The sequence below is a fragment of the Pipra filicauda genome, unplaced genomic scaffold (assembly GCF_003945595.2).
Source record: "Pipra filicauda isolate LSUMZ 115617 unplaced genomic scaffold, ASM394559v2 scaffold5_size6683894_pilon, whole genome shotgun sequence".
In the NCBI taxonomy this organism is placed as follows: Eukaryota; Metazoa; Chordata; class Aves; order Passeriformes; family Pipridae; genus Pipra; species Pipra filicauda.
The window spans coordinates 6,646,431-6,670,061 of record NW_024104754.1 but is presented as its reverse complement, the minus strand read 5'-3'; the positions used below and the strand labels follow the sequence as shown (position 1 = coordinate 6,670,061).

The 23,631-nt window shown below is 42.4% G+C and overlaps 1 protein-coding gene and 1 long non-coding RNA gene across 6 annotated transcripts in view; one reads left to right on the top strand and one right to left on the bottom strand.

Moving 5' to 3' along the window:
* Window positions 1-5,953: 5,953 nt before the first annotated feature.
* Window positions 5,954-23,631, top strand: part of LOC120324588 — a 113,575-nt gene continuing 95,897 nt past the window's right edge. For 3 of the 4 annotated variants that reach the window (XR_005566011.1, XR_005566009.1, XR_005566008.1), the window contains exons 1-5: window positions 5,954-6,335; window positions 9,639-9,798; window positions 12,008-12,076; window positions 15,982-16,073; window positions 16,992-17,088. This is a non-coding gene — a long non-coding RNA (uncharacterized LOC120324588). The remainder of the gene's footprint in view (window positions 6,336-9,638; window positions 9,799-12,007; window positions 12,077-15,981; window positions 16,074-16,991; window positions 17,089-23,631) is intronic. The other variant, XR_005566010.1, reaches the window with a different exon arrangement.
* On the bottom strand, window positions 18,409-22,615 carry CTLA4 (cytotoxic T-lymphocyte associated protein 4). Of its 2 annotated transcripts, XM_027731414.1 has the most exons (4): window positions 22,431-22,615; window positions 20,905-21,255; window positions 20,318-20,427; window positions 18,409-19,394 (listed from the first exon to the last, which is right to left on the bottom strand). In XM_027731414.1, exons 1-4 carry the CDS (start codon window positions 22,486-22,488, stop codon window positions 19,224-19,226), a joined length of 690 nt encoding a protein of 229 aa, XP_027587215.1. In that variant the 5' UTR covers window positions 22,489-22,615; the 3' UTR covers window positions 18,409-19,223. The 2 variants fall into 2 exon arrangements, with proteins under 2 accessions (XP_027587215.1, XP_027587216.1); XM_027731415.2 differs by lacking the exon at window positions 20,318-20,427 and having other exon boundaries at window positions 19,272-19,394; window positions 22,431-22,488.

Sequence of the window (23,631 nt, the reverse complement as noted above, 5' to 3'; positions counted from 1 at the left end):
AAAGGAAGTGGTTTGTGGGTACTGGGGGAAATTGTAAGATAATCAGAAGGACTTTGTAATTTAACCCCTGACTACATTATAGCTATGTCAGCATTAGCTATTGCATGCACCTGTGGAGTTTAATGCTTTTTTTTTCCTATCTCATGGCTTGCTGTCACGGACAGGAAGATGAAAGATTTTCTGACATTAGTTTTGATGTTCACTTCTGCAAAGACTTATTTCTGGTTAAGTCTGTCACAACAGGGGCTACAGTCATCTACAGTACACATCTACAGATGGCCATGGTCAGCAGCCTCTTTAAATTAGCTTACAATACAACTGCCCTTACATAACTAATGGTCTTGCTCTATGTGGAAACCATTCATTAGTAGGGTAGGAGTCTCTTGTGTATCTGGTCCTGAAATTCATTGGAAGAACATGGCCAAATCGCAGAAAGATCCCTTCAGCCCTGTGACTTCCTAAAGGTTCACTCCAATGTGACTTCCAGCCTGGAGGTCAGGCTTGCTTTGCCTGAAGTGTCATGAGAAACTTCTTGCAGCTCTGTGAGAGGAGGAAACTAGACCCAGTGCCCTGGGGCCTTAGGTCAAAAGTTTCTGTCCTTCCCTCTCCCTTGCTTTTTTGCAGCACACTCTATTCCAGCCTGTTATCCATCTGTATTCCAGGAGTGTTTCAGGACCCTTTGTGACAACATGTTCTACAGTCATTTAGTCCTGGCTATTTATTCTATGTCTATAATACTAAATTTAGTGCAGATAACATGCAAGAAAGCAGCTTATAAATCACGTTTAATATATTTGATGCAGTTAGCACTTTTGATTGCACAAAATGAAAACACAAAGGACTAATAATGGTGCCTTACAGACATTCCCAGAGTTGAGTTCTTGTAATGGTCATGCAGTGGTACCAAATAACTGGTGAATAACAGGATTATGTTACAGATTCACTCCTATTTTATACTGTGTGAATAAATATTTAAATGTTGGTTTACTTCTCCTCAAGAAGTGATTTAATTTCTTTCACTGTTACTGCTGTACTAGTGTTTACATGGACACTGGTAACAAGTTTTACTTTCTTCAAATCTTTTCAAAGTCCTGCAAACCTTTGCCTTTTTTAAAATTAAAATCAGAGCTAAGCCTGAGTCAAGTCAGGATTTGATCCAAATTTTCAGCTCAGGTTTCTGGAGCCAAGCATAATTAACTTTAACTAGAGAAAGTTTCTGTGGTATGGTTTTAATTCTGAAGCTGAAAAGTAATATATGGAGGTCCAAACAATGATAAAGCTGCAAAAGATACATCTGACTCTGGAACTTTGCCTATGAAAGTGTGACCCACATTGGGATCTACTGAGGTTCCAGGTAGGATCATCTTTTCCATTCCCCACAAAACTCATGGGGAATGCTGAAAGATCAGAGCAGCCCTCTCCTTTATTGTCCCTCAAGTAAGCATAGGACATGCTGCCAGAAAGACTTGTAGTAAAAAGAGCTGCTGCTGCTGCTACAAAATTGAAGGTGGAAGAGAATCATGTGCCAAGTACCCCTATCCATATCTCTGGGAGAGCATGCTGACAACACACCAAGAACTGAGTCCCTACAAAGCCTACCACAGGCTGGGAAGGCCAATAAAGATGGAGGGGAATGTATTCCTTTGAGAAAAGCTTTAGCTAACTTTTTACGAAAACAAGCTTCAAAACAAATCAGTATTGTTGTTAGGGTTCAAAATTTTGATGTCCTTCTTAAAAATTGAAACATTTTGTTAGGAAACTAATCTTGATAGAGAAGCTTTTTTTTTTTTTAACCAATATACTTATTTTGGAGCAACTTACTCCTTCCCTCTCTCTCTGTGACTGTTTCAGTTATACCAATGCAGAGATGATTAATACACATCTATTTCACTTCTGGGGTAAGAATAGCTACTAGCATAGCTTGGTTGGCATAGGTCTTACTAGAACAATCAAAGCCAGTAAACAGTTTGTATATGTTATGTACTCTCTTTCCTATAATTATAGCCTGAAGTCTGGAATTACACCTTCTCTTTTTCTGCTTCCTGGCACTTGGGATTGCTAGAACACACTGATCCCTTTGTTTCAAAAGGGTCGAGCCTGGAGTACACTTTGGGGTACATTTGGCAGCACTCTGAAGTTTGATCTGAACAGTGATTTCAAGTGTATTTGATGATGAGCCAGCAGAGCCTGGGGCTCTCACAGTGTATATTCACAAGCGAAGAGACACAAAGTCTGCTCAGGGCCCAGCACAAGGGATGCTCACCTTCTAGTCCCCACCAACAGACTCCTCCACCGCCTTTCAGTTCTTTTGTCTTTGCCTCCCTCCTCTGTCAGCACTCACCTACTTCACAAAGACATCGTTACTGCAATTTGGAAATGTTTCCTGTAAATACTACGGTTGGTTACAGTTAACCACCTGGGACAAGCAGTCTGTTTCCACAACACGTTTCCTACAACTGCAACTGTTTTTGCTCACAAACACGTGTTTCCTTTTTCCATCTTCATTCATTTCTCTGCGTCTTGATTTTTACTCTCCCATCCACACACGCCTCTCGGAGCTGGCTTCTTTCCTCCTCTAACCTGATTGTCCCCCAGTCCCTGACTACCCTTCTCCTCAAGCAGAGGCTGCCCTTCACCACATGCAGTAAATCCTGTCTGAAATGTAGCTTTCCCTTCTCCTCAAGCCCTATTCTTTCTTCATGTCCTACCCACAACACTACTCCATAGTGATAATCTCCTTTTTTTCCTATCATCTCACTTCTGACTATTTACAACCTGGAAAAGCCTTCTGTGAATTTTTATGCCTTTAAAAATGCATTCAGTGATACACTGAGTTCCAAAGAGAAATGGGCTTGCTCACCCCTTAGTCCATACACCACAAATCTTCAGTGCTTCTGCCTTCTAGCTCCAAGTAACTTAGAAAACAACACTTCTGCAGTTTCCCTAAGGACACAGAAAAGATTTTCACTGTGTGTATGATGTATATTTTTCTTTGCTCTCTTTAATCACATAATTTTTATTTATACTTACTGTTACCACTCTAAACAATGTACATGTTAGCAGAATGATACTGCAAGGTCTGCTGTGAAACCAAGGTGCACTGAAGTGCCTTATTCCATCTCGCCAACAGTTTTCCACTTCTGCTTGCGGATGGTGAGCAGTTGCCCACAGCACTATAAAATATTCTGTCAATAGAATGTTTTGTGATTCTTTCTGCAGAGGCTTCTACAGTCTATCCACACAATTTATATTCTGTTGTCTCCTACTGCTTCTCATTCTTTGCTTCAATATCTGGCCTATATTCTCATGACTCTGGGTCATTCCCTCGGGGCTGGAGCAGAAAGCCTCTCCACTCATGTGTTTTCATTTCCTGTCCTCCTAGTTGAGGAGGGGAACAATGACTTTCACTGTGCTATTTTTAAGGTCCTGTGATGGTTTTAAATCCCACTTCCCATCTGCACCACTCCCCATTAGGTGTGTAAACAAGCTGCAGTCATTCAGTATGTAGAGATTTCAGCCTGAAATGCAGCTCATGTGCTCCCTCATTTGTTCTGATGCCTCTTTTGCTGATATATTGGTCTAATCTCTCCTGTAGGCCTGTGGGGCATGCTGTAATATTCTCTCCATCAATGTGACAGTGGAGGCTACTGGCGCTCAGCTCAGCAGCAGGGCACCTCCCTGCAGAGTAGATCTAATGAGATGGTTCCCTTTGGGGTTGCAGTGTGTGTGGCTTTGCTTCTTGGTACAAGCTCAGGTACCCTATGAATATTTATTTTTTTTTTTTATGACGCTTGAGAATATTTCATTGTCATTGACTTCCCTAAAAGATGAAAAAAATGAGGTATGTTAAGGAGTTTAGCCCAGCTCTAAGGCTTGCAAGGGTATTGACCTATAAATTCAGTCAACAGGCGCTAAGTGGCAATTCAGCCAAGTCTAAACAAGTTGCCCAGAGAGGCAGTGGAAGCCCCATCCCTGGGAACAACTGAAGAAGTTGAAGATGTCCCTAAGCATTGCAGGGGGGTTGGACTAGGTGGTGTTTAAGGGTCCCTTCCAACACAGACTGTTCTATGATTCTAAATGCCACTTCAGATCCTGGGACTAATGTCTTGGACTGGCCGACTCAAGGCAACTGAGAGCCACCTAGGAAAAAACTGTCTCCACCCGATGTCAGGAGCTGCTACACCTCTGTGCATCCAGCCCCTGTGCATCCTTCAACACAGTTACCTAACAGAGGTACTGAACCACTTCTCCAGGATATGGAGTGTAGATAAAAAAGGGCCCGATGTGCAGGAGGCCCTGAGTGTGAAGGAGGTATTTAGGAGAATGCAAGGGTTGTAGGTGGCCTGGGTTTATGGGCAGTGCTCCAGAAGGAAGAGCGTGCTTTCTGGAGCCATTGCAGTTCCCTGTGGCCAACAGGCTGCTGTGTGGGACTCTGTTACAGGGTCGCTTATATCTAGGTTTGGAAGGGAGGTCTTCCAGAATGGATAGTGAACATGTAAAACCCCAATGAAGTGCAAACCTAGGGACCCATACAGGTATTGTCTGGCACATGGCAGCAGTGCATGTGAGATACATGCTGATGAGCTGGGTGACCATGGAAGTTATTTGGCTTCTGAATGTAAATTTAACCGTCTTTTAGGTGTGACAGTGATGAATTATACACATTTGTAAAATTTTCACACCCCAACTCTTTCAAAGCTTGTAGTAGGGTGGGAACTCCTGTTATGTGGTTATCTGGTCAGCTGCCTTGAAGGAGTTAGGATAGAAAGAGCCACATTCTGCAGTGCTACTTGGGGTTTGTGGTGTGATTTTTATCTCAGCATTGTTGTGATTACTTTTTAAAGGTAAATTCTTACTACCACTGTGTTGACAAAGAGGATCTTTCTCCAGCAGAAACAGTCCCCAAAGTTATGATGCATTCTTGTAGATAAATCAAAAGTTATGCTGAAAATTGCAAGGACAGGTGAAGCAGCACAACCCTGGTTTGGACTTCCAGAAACACTGAAGTGGCTGAGGACACACACATGCTACTGTCTGTTCCCAGGTGACTTAAAGCGCTTTTAAAACTTCTGTTTCTCAAGTGTTTTCAGGCCAGGCTTCACTGTTGTTAGTGGTTAACTGAAGCAAGGCTTAGACAGCTGAGGCCTTGGTGGATTTGAAGGAGTGAAAACAATGAAATCACAAATATGTAGCTAAGTCTCCTCTGTTTTGTGTCTGTCATTCAGAATCTCACTGCCTTGGGAACAAAGGCAGTACCGAAGGCAGTGCTCCCACCTGCAAAGGTGAGATCACTCGATCGTCCCGCTCCAGGCTTGGTCCTGCCGCCCTCCTCTGATGGGTGCCAGAGCCGAGACAGCCACAGATGTGTCACCCCCGGGCTCCTGCGGCAAGGGACTGCTGAAGGGTTTGCTTCCCCTTCTGCAGGAGACGCTGCCAGGAGCTGCCCTTCACGCTGGGCGCTGTGGAACGGGGGGAGCAGCATTCCTGGGCAGTGCAGCCGCTGCCCGCAGCGCCAGCCCCGCGGCGGAAAACCCTGCGGGTCCCCGTGCCCCGCGCGAGCCCCCGACACCAGGCGGGCGCGTCTCCCGTGACCGCACGGGGGCGCTGCCGGCCCGGCTCCGGCACGGCCGGGCCCTGCGGGGAGCGCTGAGGGCGGGGGGCGTGAGCGCGGGCACACCCAGCGCGGGCAGCCCTGAGCACGGGCATACCCAGCACAGGGAGCCCTGAGCACGGGCATACCCAACACAGGGCAGCCCTGAGCACGGGCATACCCAGCGCGGGCAGCCCTGAGCACGGGCATACCCAGCACAGGGAGCCCTGAGCACGGGCATACCCAACACAGGGCAGCCCTGAGCACGGGCATACCCAGCGCGGGCAGCCCTGAGCACGGGCATACCCAGCGCGGGCAGCCCTGAGCACGGGCATACCCAGCGCAGGGAGCCCTGAGCACGGGCATACCCAGCGCGGGCAGCCCTGAGCACGGGCATACCCAGCGCAGGGAGCCCTGAGCACGGGCATACCCAGCGCAGGGCAGCCCTGAGCACGGGCATACCCAGCGCAGGGCAGCCCTGAGGGCGGGGGCCGTGAGCTCGGCCATACCCAGCGCGGGGCAGCCTTGAGCGCAGGCCGGGGAGGCCGCGCCGCGGGGCTGTGTGAGCTTCAGGAGGTGTTTCTAATGCCACACTGGGGGCTCTCGCTCGCCCTGACCCCGGCCCAGCGTAGTTCCCGGCTCGTGGTGCAGCCCTTCAGGGTGACCCCGCACGGCCCGGCGCCTGCCCTCGCGAAGGTGTGGCTGCTCCCTGCGGTTTCCTGGAATCCCACACGAGTCTCTGCAGGTGCACGTGGCTTTATGTTTAAAAGGGTGGTTCTTTTTCATCAGAAAGAAACGTAGAGAGCAGAGCAATGTTTGTGTCTCCGATGCCTGCGCTTGGAGGGACAGAGCAGGTTTCTTAGGGCTCAGGGGGTTTTGAAAGACCGTAGCCAAGAGGGAGGTTTGGTCTTCTGTGTAGGTATTTAACACTGTTCATCTGTTCTTGGTAATTTGATGAGAAAGAACAAGCTGTAAAAACAATCCTTCCAGCAGGCCAGGAAAGAGCAAGAGGTAATGGCATTTGAATAGAAGTCACGTCTCTGTGTCACTGTGTTTCGTTCTGGCTGTAGCACCCCCTCCTCAGGAGAGCGGGTGAGGATTGCTGATCCCAGACAAAGCCTGGGTTAGCTTGTTAGTAAAATTGTGATTACACATATCCAGAGCAGAGAGGCTTCAGGTTGGAAGGTATCCCTTACTGTACAATCAGTAAAAATTTTTAGTTTAATTGCACTGGGTTGAAATAGGAGCAGTTCATAGATAAGGTTAAATATATGTTTATAATCAGCACAGCTTGTGTGGCCATACAGGGTCTGGAAACATCTATCATGCAAAACGTGTTAAAGAAAGTATGTGGCACTGGCCTGCGTGTGTTAAATTGGAAAAGAGGACAAATTTCTCACTTGAAGACACACATCACATCTTCAAGAGAATAGGAGACTGGATTGTGCTTACACCTTTTTCTGGTGTTGATACCAAGTCCAGGATACAAAAGAAATGGAGAGCAAAATGAATTCTGTCGCAGCAATGGCCCTGTAAGGGAGGGGTCTTGGCACACTTCTTGCAACCAGCTTGGACGCTGTCACCACATGAAAAAGAATTTTCAGTAATAATTAGAGTGACAATGAGCAAAAAATAGAAATCAGATATCTATATTCTAGAGAGCATGTGATTGAAATGACTACTCTAAATCATTACTTTAACCACATTGATCACATTACAGATCACTATAGGATATTCTGGTGAATTGGCCTTTGTCATGTAAAGACTTCAGATTTCCTCACTGAAGTTCCCAGCCTCCATCCATGCACCTTTGTGCTCCTGGGAAACATGGCACTCAGAGCAAAAAGAACGAGCTCTGCAGCTGCCCAGCTGCAGTCTCGATTAGCTGTCCCGTGTCTCTAGTGCACTCTCAATACAGTTCAGGGTGAACGTATCCAAATCAGCTCTTACCTAGATCACAGTGTCAGCCTGAATGCAGGAAGTATCCAGTTACCTTCGGGCAAGCTCCACAGTAGCTCATACACCCCTGTGTTCAGAATAAAACCTCAGTAAGCTCTGCTCAGTCTAAACTGTTCCCAGCTACTATTAAGTTGGTCCAGGCAGATGTATATGCATTGTAAAGGAATCTGCAGTTCCCTGCTTGCCCATGACTGACTGAAAAAGAACATGCTTGGTCTCTTTGATCTCAGCTCTGTGGTTTCTGGTCATTAAAAGTGAATGTTGCTCAGGGGGCTTTTCTTGTCCTAGCCACACTGCTGCTTTGGTTTGGGTCTGTAGCCTCATGTGATCCTGACTGAACCACAGCAAAGCACACCCATACCCAGAGGAGAAGTCAGACAGCCTGCTGGAGCCTGCTGCAGCACAGTGAAGCTGGGGAAATAGAGGTGTCCATATTGTTTGTATTATATTTGTATTATAGATACTACAGAATCCTGAATTTTCTGTCTCGTCATCAGAGTCAGCTGAGTTACGAAGACAAGTCCTCAACCTGCAAATTTCTGTAGGTTATGAGAGTCTTTCAGGATAGCATCGCCCTATGTTTTTCCTCTTGTTGCATTCCTCACTAAGCACCCGCTGTTGGGTAGTTATCTGTGAGGCAAGACACTTGACCTATGATTATTTTTTTTGTTCTCATCTGGTACAGCTCTTACATTTACACTCTCATGAACTTCGATGACTGTCAGAAAAGGTGAAAGTTGCTGTTCCTCTGTTCTCCCTGTGTTGGTACTGCTGCTAAACATTAATGTTGCATTAGCATCTGGGGCTAATGATAGCACTGTTCCCGAGCCTAATTTCAGAATTGCTCAGGAATCCCCCTCTGGCTGGAAGCTGCCTTGGTTTGCTGCCAGGCCAGGAATGGAACTATGTCTCATCAGATAGCCCTGGAAAATATGGTGTGGTAAATCTCAGTTTTCTCTCAGTAGATCTGTTTACAGGTCAACTGCTTATTCTGCTGTTTCAGGTGACCACTGAAAAATCACATGCACATGTCCTATCTCTTTTTAAATCTTCTTGTTGCTTGCCCTGTTGGTTGCTCGAATTCTTTATCCTTTGTCTGCCTGCTGTACTCAGCAGAAGAGGCAAGGCATGGCCCTTGTGAAGCCATCAGCACTGAAGTTGTGCTCAGTGCATACCATAGAGGTCAGCATCACAGCTGATGCTTGTTTTTGTTAGCTGAGCTAGCCTCCCTTAGACAAAAGTGGTCCTCAGGTGCTGCTATGTAACTCTTCAGAGGTGCTGCTGGATGTGATTATTGGTTATATATATATAACTATTGGTTATCCCAGATGTTTTTTAAGACTTAGCTCTGTGCCTGATGTTAGGGGGTGTGTCTTGTGACCCAGGCATTTGTCAGCACTGTTTGTTTCGTTGGTGTTCACAGTATTGTGGTGAGGGTACATGTGCTCCTTACGCTGGCTGTCTTGCTGCACATGCAGTCAACAATATAGGGTTCTGGAGTTAGATCATTGATTCATGTTATATAGATTTAAGCATGTACCTCTGCAGGCCATTGGGGGTTTTTCCTTCCGTGCTAGGTAAGAAAAAAGGTGTAAAAATAAAATAAAAAAAAAAGTAAGCCAGTCATGCCAAGCTATTTCTCATTGGGTTGCTGTGGTTACACTGTGTTCTTAGTGACATCAGTGAAAGCTCAGTAGTGTTTGCATGATGGACTGTTTTGGTGCTTCTTTTGCTTGAAGAAAAAAAATAGTTGAAGGGGGAAAAATTAATTTGGCCATTTGCATCTTTCCTTCTAGTTACATTTTTGTAACTAGGTCATTTACACTGGTGGTTTACAGAGGAGCAAGTGGTGATTTTATTATTAGCTTTATATCGTACAGCTACATATTGTTCTAGTTGACATGGAAACATAACTAGTTTTCCGCTATGAAAAGAAACATTTAATTGTTTCCAAACTTTGAAAACTACCCCAGATATCCCCTTTGGTCTGTCTAGGCTTTTCCACTGTTTTCAAGGCTATTTGTGTTGTTTCAAGTTCTTCCATTTCTTCTGTAATACAGAACAGCTGATCATCCTTGTTTATCTGAAGTCCACAGGGTTTAAAAAAAGTGACAGGAAAAATCCATGGAAGAGAAATCTCTTGAGGTTGTGGAATAGAAAGACACCACTCTCTGAAGCTCCTGAAGTTTCATAGCATACTTTCCTTGATTTTTACGCTCTTCCCTGACATCTGCTCTTGCTCATTCTTGGTAAGTGGACAGGTGCTGCTGTGTCTTTTAGCATCATTCCTACCTTTTTTTTTCTGTCTGGTCTTGAATGATCCCTGCAGACACTGCAAAGCAGGTACTATTTTATTAGTACTCATTTCTGTTGTACTCTTTCTGATCACTGTGAATAATAATATTACCACGTGTAACATAAAGAGTTACTGCTGCTGTGTTGTTCTGTTGCAGAACCGGGTGTCTTTGGGTGTTCCCACAGCCAGCGAGGTAACAGTGAGTGCAGCAGGGCTCAGAGCCAAGGACTATGTAGTTCACCAGTTTCAAAAAGACGAGCTATGATATCTGATGCTTAAATAGCTAAACACAGTACAAAAAAGAGGCATGACTGCAGTATGTGTGTGACTTGGAAAAGGAAAAGAAAAATTAAACACAGTATTACCAGCACAATTCAAACTCCAGCTGGAGATGGATTCAAAAGGCTAATCCTTGGTAGGGGGCAGCACCTAAATTATTGATAAGAGTTACAGATGAGTTTTTCATATTGGAGATCTTTCTTGCATATGAAAGAATGATACTTATTGTTTTTGAACCTTATACAACCTGTTCCTTCTGTCATAAAAATCTACTGGGTAAAGGATGTTTAAGTATCTGAAAATTGTTGAAAGCAGTGATTCCTAGTTCTGTTGCAAGACATGGACTCATAGACTCATTACTAAATCTGCTGCTGATCCATGCTGTAGCAGGACAGTGTTGGTAATAGCATATCCTCTTCTGCAATCTCCAAGACCTTTAATGCAACAAACAAATAAATCAGTACAATGTTTGGTATTAGACTTGTAAAGTTTCAAGATAAGAATTTCTCAGTCTTTATCAGTGCAAAATTGCCACCTCTCACAGATTTTTGAGTAGGAATCAGGAAGGCCTGCCAGCCTTCAAAGTTTCCACTGAAAGTGCAGAGGGTTAGGATAGTCAGTGATCTAGGCAAGCTCCTGCCTGGTGTGGGGTTGAGCTGCAGCCATCTGTTGTCTCTCTTCCCAGCTGAGTACCACAGCCTTCAGGCAAGTGGCTCTGCCAACGAATACAAAATGCTACTTTGACCCAAAGAATGTTTTGTCAAACATGGTTTAATTGCTGCATTCATGCATGTGCACACATGTACAGAGGCTTTTTAAATAAATGAGTGTTCTCTGTAGGAACTTTCTGGACAATTCTGGTTAAGTGAAGGTGACTAATTGGATCAATTCACCCACCACTGGAAAGTGTGAGCCTTGTACTTGTACTTACCCGAGTGAACAAATTAGTCCAGGAACTAAATGAACTCTGCATACCTTGTAAAATCTCTTGATTTGAGATTTTGCTGGGGTATTCTTTTTAACCACTTTATTACAAAAGTGACGTGGTATCTCTGGTGATCACATATCATCAGTGCATCAGTTTCATGCTGAAAGAACTGAAAACAGCACTTCAGCAAAAAATGGAAATATTTTCTAGCAACAAGACAGAAACTGGCAACACTTCAATTTTCTGATAATTTATAGGTTTTATCTCAGAACAAAGTCAGGACAACATATTACTAAGTGACAGGTTTTGTTAAGAGTTTTTTATTATAATAAAGAGTGGGTTTAGGTACCATGGAAAGCCTTCAGGCATGCTCAATATAGAGCAATGCATATTTCATATGCATGTTTTTATATTACTATATTTCCTTGTATATATTTAACAGATTTAAATCCCAAGTCTACTTTCCCACACTACCTGTTTCACATGCAACAAGCTGTTTCCAGCTTCTTCTCCTCCAGTTCTGTTGCTGGGACAGCTTTCTGCAACCCCTAAACATACCACTAAACTTCATGCTGTTGTTACCATTACATGATGAGTATGTTTTTGTGACTTAAAATCATATGGCTTAAAGCCACATGAACAAGCTCTTTGTGCGAGTCTGATTAGTTAGCTACAGGTGTCAGTGCTTTTGTTCTGTATATACTGGCCTCCATTACAATTAAATTAATAAAGTAAGGAAGGGATTAAGTTAAAAGGAAGTTGGAAGGACCCAGATAGGTGCAACTGACAGTTCTGTTTGTCATAATAATTAACTTAACTTGAATCACGTAGTGGGAACTACCTATAGCATAACCAGAAAACCAAAAAGGCTGACTAGTTATTGAAAAATAATTGGATCTTCATTAGCCTCTGAAATGTCACAAATAACACAGAACACTTCTGGTTTTATTTTAAGGTGAGAAAGGAAGATCAAAAGAATAGTTTTCGCTACATTTGGCCTCAGCTGGATTTTGTGATATTAAAGGTTCGTTATCTTTTTTTCTTTGCGGGTTTGACACTCACATCCATTACTTCTGTTCTTTTGCAAAGATTATATTTATGAGAATAAATAGTTTTAAATTCACTCCTAAACTGAAAATTTGAAATTTTAACAAACTAGGAAGTTGAGACAAAAATAATTTTATGTTTGACAAAAAGGACGTTTTTGTTATAAATTTGATAAAGTTAAATTTTTAGGTTAAACACTGTTCCAAAGCAGTCCAAGTATTTAATTTAAAAATACCAACAGATTTCATTTTTTCAGAATCTTTCTATACACAACAATTTGCCAAAGTAGACATATTTACTGTGAGTGGAGGAGGATATTAAATTCAAGTCCTTCATCTATCTAGAGCAGACCTAGGCACTGAGTGTTTCATGTTCTGCATGTTGAAAAGTAAGCCAAAACCAGCCATGTTGCCACATCTAAACCGACTTTTTAGGGAAAACCATTTCCCAAGGTGCCTGAATTAGAGCTGACATTCGCGCTGTGTGCAGCCAGGCTGACTTCCTCTCACCTGCTCCAGACTCCTCCCTTTGCCACCTGACTTCCATCCAGGCGCTGTGCAGGTTGTTACCCTCCCCTGCGTGTCATCCACCAACTGAACAAGACATAGCCTGTATTGCCTTCAAACTGTTTCCCATATTTGTTGGATGAGACACGAGCAGTCAGGTCCTTAGGAGCACCCAGCACTGACAAACACATGTGCACAGTCAGCATCGCGCCTGCCCTCCTTCCAGGAACCGGAAAGCAAACTCAGAAGGTGTATTTCCAACCGAGGCATCTGAAACGGGAGAGTGAAGTGTCTTTGTCCACTCCCATGAAAGAACAACACCTTCCTTGTGATCAGTGATAGTAGAGCAATTGCTGTATTTAATGCAATATATGAAAGTCATAAAATAGGAAGTAAAAACATGAGAAACAATAATGGAAGTTAATCTGAAAATTACAGTATAAATGATTACATTAATATGAGGAATTTTTACATCAGATGTGTGCCTGTGGCTTACATATGGGAGGAGGAATAACATAAGTCTGGAACCTATTGGAGAAAATATTTTAATGATATTATATTATTGCAGAGAGATGACGAGAAAAAAGAACTTGAGATGTTTCATCTTAGTGAGAGAGTACTATAAAAAGAAGACTAGACCAATAGTCTAGTCATATAATAAAGTATGATGTAATGAATTAGTTTGGCATTGTAAGAGAAAGGAAAATATTATTAATTTGTGAAGCAGATATTCATCTTTGCTGCAGAATTAAAAGTGAGAAAGCTTTTATAAATACTACCCACACGATATAACACCTCAACAAAGCTCAGCTATGAAACCAACTTATTCTGCTGATTATTGCTGTTCTAGCCATCTTTCCTGCATGTAAAACATGAAGTCAGCCAGTTATGAAGCTGTTGAATGTTTCCAGAGTGTCACTTACCAGAAGGATTTGATAACTTACAAAGAAATGAACTGTTTTGCTTTCTGGTCTAGATTAAGCACTGCTAAGGCACCACGCTTTGTGACAGTTTCAAATGTGCATTATTTTTGGTTCTTGTTTCCCCCTCCAAGTATTTTTACAATTTTCATCCAGCTCATTTCATCTACGTTTTTAATCTGCATGATGCAAATCAATTAGACTGTAATACTGCCTAACACTTTTTGTAGCACAGGAGAAGAGAAGGCCTGTTTTTAATCACTGATTTGTTGTGTTTGTTTGGGTTCAAACAAAGTAGAAAGATGACAATTGCAAGAACTAGCAGCTCTGTCTAGCAGGTAAAAAGGCCAACTCTGAAAGCATACAAGACGAAAAGAAGTCTTATCAGAGTTTCTACAGAACTTCAAACACCTCAGCTTTCCTCACATACCAGCACATGGAGAGAGGTCTCTGGAGATCAGCTGAAGGACAGCAGGGTCCAACTTCCAAAAAGAATTTTCACAGGGAGGAAGGAGGTTGAGACATTTCTTACAGTTGATGATGCTGCAAGTGCCCAGCACTAAGTGCTGTGGAAGGTAGGACATACCAATCCCTCACACCTTCTGGTTTGTGGAGGGAAGACTTTCTAGTTTGCACAAAAGTAAGCAGTGCTTCTACTGGTCCCTTTCATCACTATTTCAAGGAAGCTACAAATCCCCAAGGAGAAACTCTAAAAGGAGGACTAAGGTGTAGTAAATTAACAACAACACATTTAATGTAGAGCAAGATTCATTTATTGCCTGTCTATACTGAACTCTAGGAGTCTTTGGGGTCTGGTTACTCAGTTTCTAGTTTGAAAGAAACACGGAATATTTGCTCAGTGTAGGTGTTTTTATTCTTATAAAACCAGTGATCCTACATTTTTCATGTCAATGGCAATCTTGGTCCAAACATTAACGTTCATTTCCTGTGGAAAACCCACATCCCAGGCACTGATCCTGTCTAGGAAGAACAGAGCACCCTGGTGCTTGTTCCAGCTTTCAACACAAGTTGCTGCATCACAGGGAAGAGCATGAATCTGGATAAATCCCACCCAGAACATAGCATAGTCCAGCCAAATGTTACCTAGTGTTTCATGTTTCCTGATTGTGTCACATTTCCCTTTACAGGAGGTGGTCATCTAAAAGTACCACCTAATGGAATCATATAATTGTGTGAAATATTCCATTTGCCTTAAAAACAAGGTCTTGCATTTTGTTTAATGAAGCAGTTCAAACAGAAGTCAGAAAAGAATGAAGAAGAAAAACCAGCAATGAAGAAACAGAGAACTTTTTGTTCAACTGTAACTTCATAACCGCTAAAAAATGTTCATTAAAATATAGAAACATGATTGTGGTTAAGACAGCTCACTATGGAAATAGAAGAAAAGCTACATTTGAAAAATTGAAAAAGAATAGTGAAATTTCAACTAGTTAATAATCTCTTACGTCATGGAGGCATCTGCCACGTCACCTCAGCTGCAGTTACTAATGATTCCCAATGAAGTTTTGTCCCTTGAACTCTTCCTTGCTCTGTCCCTCTAGTAAACAACAAAAACTTTTGAAATGGCTTCAGTGACAATTTTTACAGTGCTCCCCACCCCACCCCTGGTTTCTAAGATCTTTTATCAGTAACTGTTATTTGCTCAAACATACCACAGTTCCTCACCATTCCTTTTTTTCTATAGAATAGAAAAGTGCCCTCAAGTAAGACTGTTCTCTTATCAGTCACAAAAACATTCACAGAAAATGATAACAAAGTCATGTAAGTGCTGACTGTCTGTGTGTAGAAGTGCCCAAGTGATGCTCAGGAATCTGCAGGATCAGCAGAGTGTGGTGCTGTGTATTTCTGATTATTTTCTCATTCCCTGCAGCTCAAAAATTTCCTGAATTTCACCTCTACCCCACACCTCCCTCCCAGCCATAAACCTGCATTCAAAATATACATTAACCTTCCTGGCAGTGCAGAGGCCTCACAGCCTAGCTGTGATAGAAGTTATCTCAAAGTATCTTTCACATGATCAAGCAAACATACAGTTTGCAAATGACAACAGTAGATTGGTTTTTGTAATGCATAAATCCATCTGCTGTACACTGGCCTGCTTTGGTTTGGATTTTGTGTTACAACTCTTGGATACGTCATCTGATCCCTGTTTGTGCCTCTCCTAATGGCAAAGCTATTTAGTCATGGTCCAGATTCTTCCCACCCCAGGGAAAATTGGTGCATTTTCTGGTTCATTTTTCAGAACTCACTCCCCATCACATCCCCAGCTTTTGTCTAGTGAAAGGAAGAAGCCCGTCGTGTCTTACCTTCCAATGTACTTTGCCTCCAAATCCCCTCAGCCCCTCACACACATTCCTACACTTTAATGCAGACAAGTGCACCTGTGAATGCCCACTCGTGCAGCCAGAAACTCACCATCTCTGTTTCACAAACAGGCTGCCAGATCTCCTGACTGGGTGAAGAGAACATCAGAAGAGACTCTTCCTGAACCTCACAAGCAGTGTGGCCTCATAATTTGGCTGTCCAGGTAACATACTCAGTTATGTTTTTAAACTCTCCATTCTAATGAGCAGAGTTCTGAAACCAAATCCTTTTGCCTTTGCTTTTTCCATTCTTCCCAGAAAGTGGCACAATTTCCTCTTTATTGCATTTTCTGGGTTGTACAGTGACTTAGAGTTTGCATCTTTCTTTTTGGTACTGCTGTGATCTGACAGAACACTATAGTTGACTTGTATGGGTAAAATTTTTTGGAGTGCTGATCATGTAAAGGCGCTCTCCCAGTATCAGGGAAAAGCACAGACCTCAAGGTTCTGGAGGGCAGCACAGGACAATGGAAATTCCCTGAGGTCTGGGCTCTGCACTCATCAGAACTAGCTGCTGTATGGACCATATGGAGATAGGTATAAATGCCATCTCTGCAGGCATTTAGTCTCCACTCCTCTCTGTAGTGCCAGATATAAATTATGAGAATATCATTGTCAGTAAAATCTGAACTGAAATCTCACTTTGGTCTTCACTGTATCACTATATCTGCTGATTTGAGTGCACCTATTACCCTGCCAGAAAATTCAAAAGGGGAATCTGGCTTAGAACAAAAAATGAAAAAGCATATTTATGTAACATTTAGCTCAGGAAAGGCTGCTACCTTGTTAAGGAAAGCCAGAGAAAATGAAGCACTGCACAAGTAAAAGAAGGTATGAAAAAGTAACTACTGAGAATTAAGAGAAGTTCATAACAGCCAGATAGTTTGGGCAAAATAATTTCTAATGGGATAATTAATAAACATCATACCAAGAATTACTTAAGTGTGGGAGCAAACACAAAATATTGCTATTTCCATACGTGAGATGATCGTTTCTGCTCTGCTCTCCCATAACCTTCACTACTCAGCTATTTTAGCAACTTGATACTAATTTATGGCAGAATTCTGCTCTGGTCATTACAGGCTGAATGTCTCAAGTAAAGGCTCGTGTGCTAAGAGGAAATAGTCCAGGTAGATGCAGAAGGCCTAATTATGGTCAACCTAACTGCCAGAAATGGAGGTGAGTTGGAATGTCCACAGTGCAATGTTCTATGGTGACACAGATTCACAGCCAGCTGTGGCCAGAGGTTGTGGATGCAGGTCTAAAGCATCTCTTCACCAGGAGGGATAAACTTGAGGAATAATTTACTTGAGCTGCTTTTAGATTGCTTAAGAAAAGTGAGTTCTTGGTCCCAGTATATAGGAATTGTCAAGGAAAGGAAAAAGAAGAAACAATTGATTCCTGATTAGGAGTCAGACACATGATTCACAGGATATCTGAACTACTACTTACTAGGGTGGAAAAAATTGCCCTGTGTGGTTATTCACGCTTTGTACAGCTTGTACAAGTGGATGTGTGGATCAAATCTATTTTTCATCATGGAATCATGGAACATATTTCTCTGATCAGGCTGCACTTGATGGGCAGAAATTTGGTCATTTTGCAGTGACACCAGATGTGATCTTTGACCATTTTTTATCCCCAAAACACCAAGTAGTGAAAAATTAGGGGAAAAATCCCAGACAGATGTCTGAATACCAAAAACACCTTCAGAAAAAGGATATGTCATCAGATGCTACTTTTACTTAATGCAGTACAATTTTATATCAACAAAGAACAGTTAGAACCTGCAAACATTAGCAAACTGAGAATGGGAATATTTCTTTGCACCAGGAAGAATGGGCAAGAGGGCAAAAGGTAACTAAAAGAGCTATGAGATTTGGTGTACTGGGAGCTGCTGCCACTGCAGGAACATGGATTAAAGGGCTGTGGGGTTTGACTTCACATCTGTGTAGCCCAGAAGACGGATTCACAGCTGTGAACCAGAGACACATGCTGCCAGGTGTTTGAGTTGCAAAGCGAAATTTTGATAGCAAAGAGTCAAAGTAGTAGGTAGTAGCTGAGAATGCTGAAATAGCTTTAATCTCCAGCAGCTTTGTGTGTTGACTAGCATTTAGTGAGTGAGAGTGTCGAAGTGGTGCAAAGAAAACAGGATTTGAAACTAGGACGAGTTTTTTTGTTTAAACATGTACAGGAGATGCTGTCAAAGTCGTTACAGCTACCTTCTGCAAGTAAGTAACTTTGCTGGAAGTGAAAAAGTGATTGGCAGTGTCTCTGAGCGGCATCACAGCAGCTCTAACTAGACAAACAGAAGAACTGTCAGACTGTAATGGTGGCCAGTGAGGAGGGGAGCTGAGAACGTAAGTGTTGGCGTGAGCACACAGGCTGTTTCTCAAGGGCAAAACACAGGGTCAGAGGGGAAGGGTTCATGTTGTCTTCACTGCTTTCTAACATGTAGCCACTTCCTGTTTCTTCTGAGAACAGTGAATAAGAAATGAATTTGGGCAAAGCTTCAAGGTTTTTATTGACTGGTACATAACTAATAAACAAGATTATACACTGTCAATATTTTCATGGAAAATAGAGTCAGTTAAACACAGCAACATACATCTGCCTTTTGGATAGATGCTAATTTAGCATTTGTAAAACACAAGGCCCCAGCAGAGCTGGAACATCCTCCCAGCACAGCGTAAGAGGGTTCCTGCTGGAGCCTCTTTTCCAACCAAACTGTCAGCACTGGCTTAGATATCATCAATGTCAGCTCCAGCACGGCACTGCTGGGACACAATGCCAGTGAAGGGAGCTAAGATCAGGCTTTTAGAGCAGCAGTGTCATCAGTGCCAGCCTGTGGTGACGTCTCTGTGGAGTGCAGAGCACTAACGCCAGAAGTGGAACCAATAAATATCAATGCAGGGAAACAAGTCAACATTCCTTTGTACATTAGTGTGCTCTTCTGCCTCTGCCCCCCAGACCTGTGGGATCAGCCTTGCAATGACACACAAGCCTCTGTCATAATAGTGTTTGGATTTCAGTTGATCAGTAGGCATGGTGAAATGTGACAGTAAGATGCTCAACTGGAACAGCAATAGCTCTTAATGCTATATATATATATGTATATACATATATATATGTATATATACTACATATTGGTACAATACATCTCAAAGATTCAATGGCCTAATGTAGCCATTTTTATGTGACAGGGTTAATCTTCGAATACTAGTGCATACAATAATTATTCTCCTCCAAACCATTGACATTACAGGGAATATTCTCTCTCCTTCCCGTACACCTTTGTAATAAGACAATTAATTTTATTTCTTTAACTTAAGTGAATTAGCAGGCTCTCCATCCCAGCTAGGAAATGGTTTCTCTCCTTCCTTGTTACAGTTACCAGTGATGTGGAATGGAATCACTTTTTTCTCTAGCTTTTCAGAAGGCATTTTCACATAGACTCCAGTAGTAAGACATCGTCTTCTCTTTATCTGTAAAATATGGGAAGACAATAAAATAAACAAATGATAACGGCACAATCATTGACCAGCACATTTTAGAGAAAACTGAAGGATGTTCTGCCTTTACTGAGTAGAAGGTATTCTACACACCTTTCCCTGACGTGCCTCTTTATAGGAGATCTGTTGAGACCATTTGAGGGAGGATCAGGAGGTACAGAGGCTATTTAGATATACATATATATATATATTAAAGAGTTCTGCCATTCATTTAGCCCTCTGAAGGTACTCCTGCTTCAGTGTTGCTGCAAAACTAGGAGTGTTCACACCAAACAGCTTAATTTAGTCTCTAGGGATAAGGGCTAATTGAAAAATATGGGACAGAGGTACTGTTTGGTTTTAAGCTTTGCCATCAGGTTCATTTCTGTGAGTACTGCAGACTCCCATGGAAAGAGGCAACACAGGCTTACATTTTGCATGCCTTTGTGTAGAGATTTCTAGTTGTGAAGTTAAAAATTCTTTCAGTTACAATTCCCCACTATCCAAGGAGAAGCCTCTTTAAATTTGCTTTGCACGGAGGTGAATGGTGAGAAAAGGAAAAAATCAAATCCTGTGATTTTGTGTGAATCCATTAAGAAATCAACAGATCTCCTGTTGCCTTTGGTCCCCGAAGTGTCCAGGACTCTGACCCATTTTAAGCATCCAAATGTAAGCCAGGCTCAGTCCAGCTGATGAAAGCTGACTGCTTCCTAGTACTCTGGCAACACAAATGAGCTATAAACAAATATAAGTGGCAGCTCCAGGAAGTTCTCTTATCTTACAGTACTGTAATAGCGTTGCACTAGTAAAATGGAACATCCCAGTGCGTTTGTTCCTGGTGTTCTCCTTTCTTTCTCCTTGTCCTCATCACACAAAGGGCATTATTAGCAGAATGAGGCTGAATTGATGGCACTTACCGCTTTGCCCACAAGAACAGCTGAGATGATGATACTGTAAAGAAAAAATCCTGAGGCAGTAGCTCCTAATACCCAGAGATATATGGCAGTGTCTGGACAAGGTTCTGGATCTAAAACATAGGATATCACACAAGTCATGTCACACATGAGCCTCCTAAGGATGGCCCTATAGTCAGTAAATCAGCCTCCACTCTGTTTTTCTCTAGCATGTGCTATTCCAGGATACTACCAGGACTGACCTCTGAGTCCCTGCCCACTCAACCTCCAGTGAAAATAGGCTTTGTCTGTAGAAGAACATACATCTTACTCTGCTATTTCTGTACTTCTGTATCTAACTGTCCAGACATACATGGTGTTGTTTATGCTATCAAACATCCCTAAGTTGCTAAATAGATTGCATGACTCTGACTATGCTTGTTTTAGGTGTGTGGAGGGAGGCATGAAAGGAATAAGAGCTAATTATGATTTTCAGAGCTCAAACCAGTATTCGCCCTCACTTCTTACAAACAGAACTCTAAAGACCTTTGAGACATAATAGCAACTCCCTTAACTTGGAAGTATCACAGTACTGTAAAGCTGTGACTTACCAATGACATAGAGATGTGTCCCATTTCCCACGTTCATGAAATAGGGAGGGGGGTACATCCGCTCCATCTTGCAGACGTACAGGCCGGTGTCATTGGCCTGCAGGCCAGCGAGGGTGAGGGTCACGTTGTTTCGGCCGGGGCTGACGCGGCACTGAATGACCGCTTCCACACGGAACGTTTGGAACTCCGAGGTGTAGGTTGAAGCGCAAATTTCAGTGAACCCGTCCCCCGTCCGTTTGAGCAGCGTCACTCGAATTTCCTTTGCGTTCCCGATGTGCTTGTATTTACACACCAAGCTGGCAACTCCTTGCCTGTTGGCCAACACCATTGCTGGCTGAGTCACTTCCATTACTGTAAGGAAGTAAAGAGCATGATGGTAAGTGAGCTGTCAAGAAATGATCTGCAGTCATTTACTTGAAACCTGCACTGTAGGAAGGGAGTCCTACCACCTCCTATTATCCATGGGTACTTCCTAGAAATGCTGCTTTCAAAAAAAGGACTCCAAGGCCACAATTCACATTAGCATTGCACTTAATATTCTATCTTCTTTAAAAAGCTCAAGAAATACTTTGATTACTAAAAATTATATTATGAATCTCAGCAATTACTTGCTACTTAAATAATAGGTTGTTTGGCCCACTTACTGGAGCAATGAATGACCTGCATGCTTTGGTTTCCCTCAACAGAAATTTTTTAATATATATAAGAAAACGGAAAAAAAATAGACTTCAGATGGTAAGACTGAAAATTGAATTTTAAAATCGGGCATTTAAACCACAATTTCTGCATAGTAGAAGTAAGCATGTTCACATTTAGAAACAACCTGTATGGAACATGGAACAGAACCATTAGGGTTACAGTAAAACGGAATGGAAAACCTGTTTGCAAATTTTTGTTTCTGAACTTTTTTCTCCTTATTTTTAACCAGCTATTCCCAAGCCACAATATAGCAGCACACAGCAAAGCCTGATAAACATACTGTAAAAAAAATTATAAATCTTAAGGGGAAATTAGTGTATCGTGTACATCCCCACTGACAGTTTTCTACAACTTGTATGCTCTATCCTGCTACACAATGAGAAGGCTCTGACTTTTGCTCTAATAAGCTGTGAAGACTCAGTGTTATTTGTTCAATCTTGTTTTGTATCAGTCCATAATGGGGCAGGGCTTATCTTCTTCAATTCTGCAGTGCAAGAATTTGAGATGAAGAAGAGTAGAATTTTTCCATCCATTCAAACATCTATACCCATGTTATCAGCTGCCATAACTTCACTTGCAGGGCATGGTTTGTCAAAATCTGTCTTCCTTCTTGAGGCACTCTGAATCCTGCCCAGCGTCCCCGCAGATGGTACTGCTCTAAAGTCTGTGTGTGGTTTTCCAGATACCTTGCAGTGCCCCAAGACCTTGCTCCCATCCGGTCCTGCGTCACCTCCCTCTCCCTGTTGTACCAAATCCATCACCTGCAAAGATATGAAACTGAAAAGAGGCAGACTCCCCCAGATACCTTGCCTCCTTCATCTACCCACCTTCAGCACTGGCAGTGGCTGTGCAGAGAAAGCCCATGGTGACCAATATTGAGAGCATTCCTGTGCTGGGACAGATGCTGGAGGGGCTGAAGGTATCTGATGCCTTGAGACGTTAAGACAAACTGGAACTCTCAGGACTGGAAAAGAGATGACACCTTTCAGGATACTGAATCTTCGAAATGTTTGAACCCACACAGAGCCAGTGTGTATATATAGCTTTGATCCAAGATGCTGTACCTGAAAGTAATATGAAGCTTTGTTTTGGTTTTACGAGAAAGGAAGTAGTGGGTTTGATTAGTACGTGCACAGTTAACCTCAAACAGCACGAACAAAAACAACTATTCAGCAGATGGAAAATATATATTCAATCTGAAACTGCCATCCATTCTGCTTGAAGAATTGTGGGAGGAAAGGTAATCATCCATTAGAGCAATTCAGCCCTTTGGTGCTGCCAGCTTGCAGAATCATAGCACTTAATATTTTAGAAATAATCAGGTATTTCCTTCTAGGACAACACACAGAGAACTATACTTCTGCCTAATGTGGCACAGTGAATCACTGCAAGCTGGTTTTTTTGTGAAGGACTTTCCTCCACCCCCAATATCTTTGCTTGCTTTAATGTTAGTGCTTTTGATGTTAAAAAATTGCTGCCCCCTCCAAAATACTGACTACACTTGCAATTACTTAATTTTTTTCATATCAGCAATGTGACTTGAATCATAAGGGTTAAACCTCTTTAAGCTTTCCTGTTTCCAAGAAAAAATTATCTAGGTTTATAGCTAATGACTTCCACATCTGTACAGAATTTTCCCTACCGACAGACTTTACTGTCTAACTACCTTGACATCAACAGATGAAAAACGCTGCAGGAGCTTTGATTATTGCAATCTCTGCTTAGAGCACCTGTGTCATTTCAAATCTCAGTGAAACAGTTTTCACCCATGGGCCTTTTAGAAGTCATGTAAGGTCTGAAAATCATTTTGCTTTTTTGTATGTTAGGCTGTCATATCCATGAATCATTGCCTAAAGAATTCCATAAAAATGGTTCACTTCAGTTATACTGAAGGTCAGCACTCTTTTTTGTACACAGACTTTGAGAAGTTCTTTTAGAAGGTGCTTCATCACTTATATATGTAGATATAGTAAATTGCAAAGACCTGCTTTTGGACTGTGACCTAGAAAAACTAACAGCATTAGCTCT

Coding starts and splice junctions, on each gene's coding strand:
- CTLA4 (XM_027731414.1), bottom strand. CDS start 22,488: ATGCTCTCAATATTGGTCACCATGGGCTTTCTCTGCACAGCCACTGCC. Junction 21,256..22,430: donor AGCCACTGCCAGTGCTGAAG/GTGGGTAGATGA, acceptor ACTTCCTTACAG/TAATGGAAGTGACTCAGCCA. Junction 20,428..20,904: donor GACACATCTCTATGTCATTG/GTAAGTCACAGC, acceptor CCTATGTTTTAG/ATCCAGAACCTTGTCCAGAC.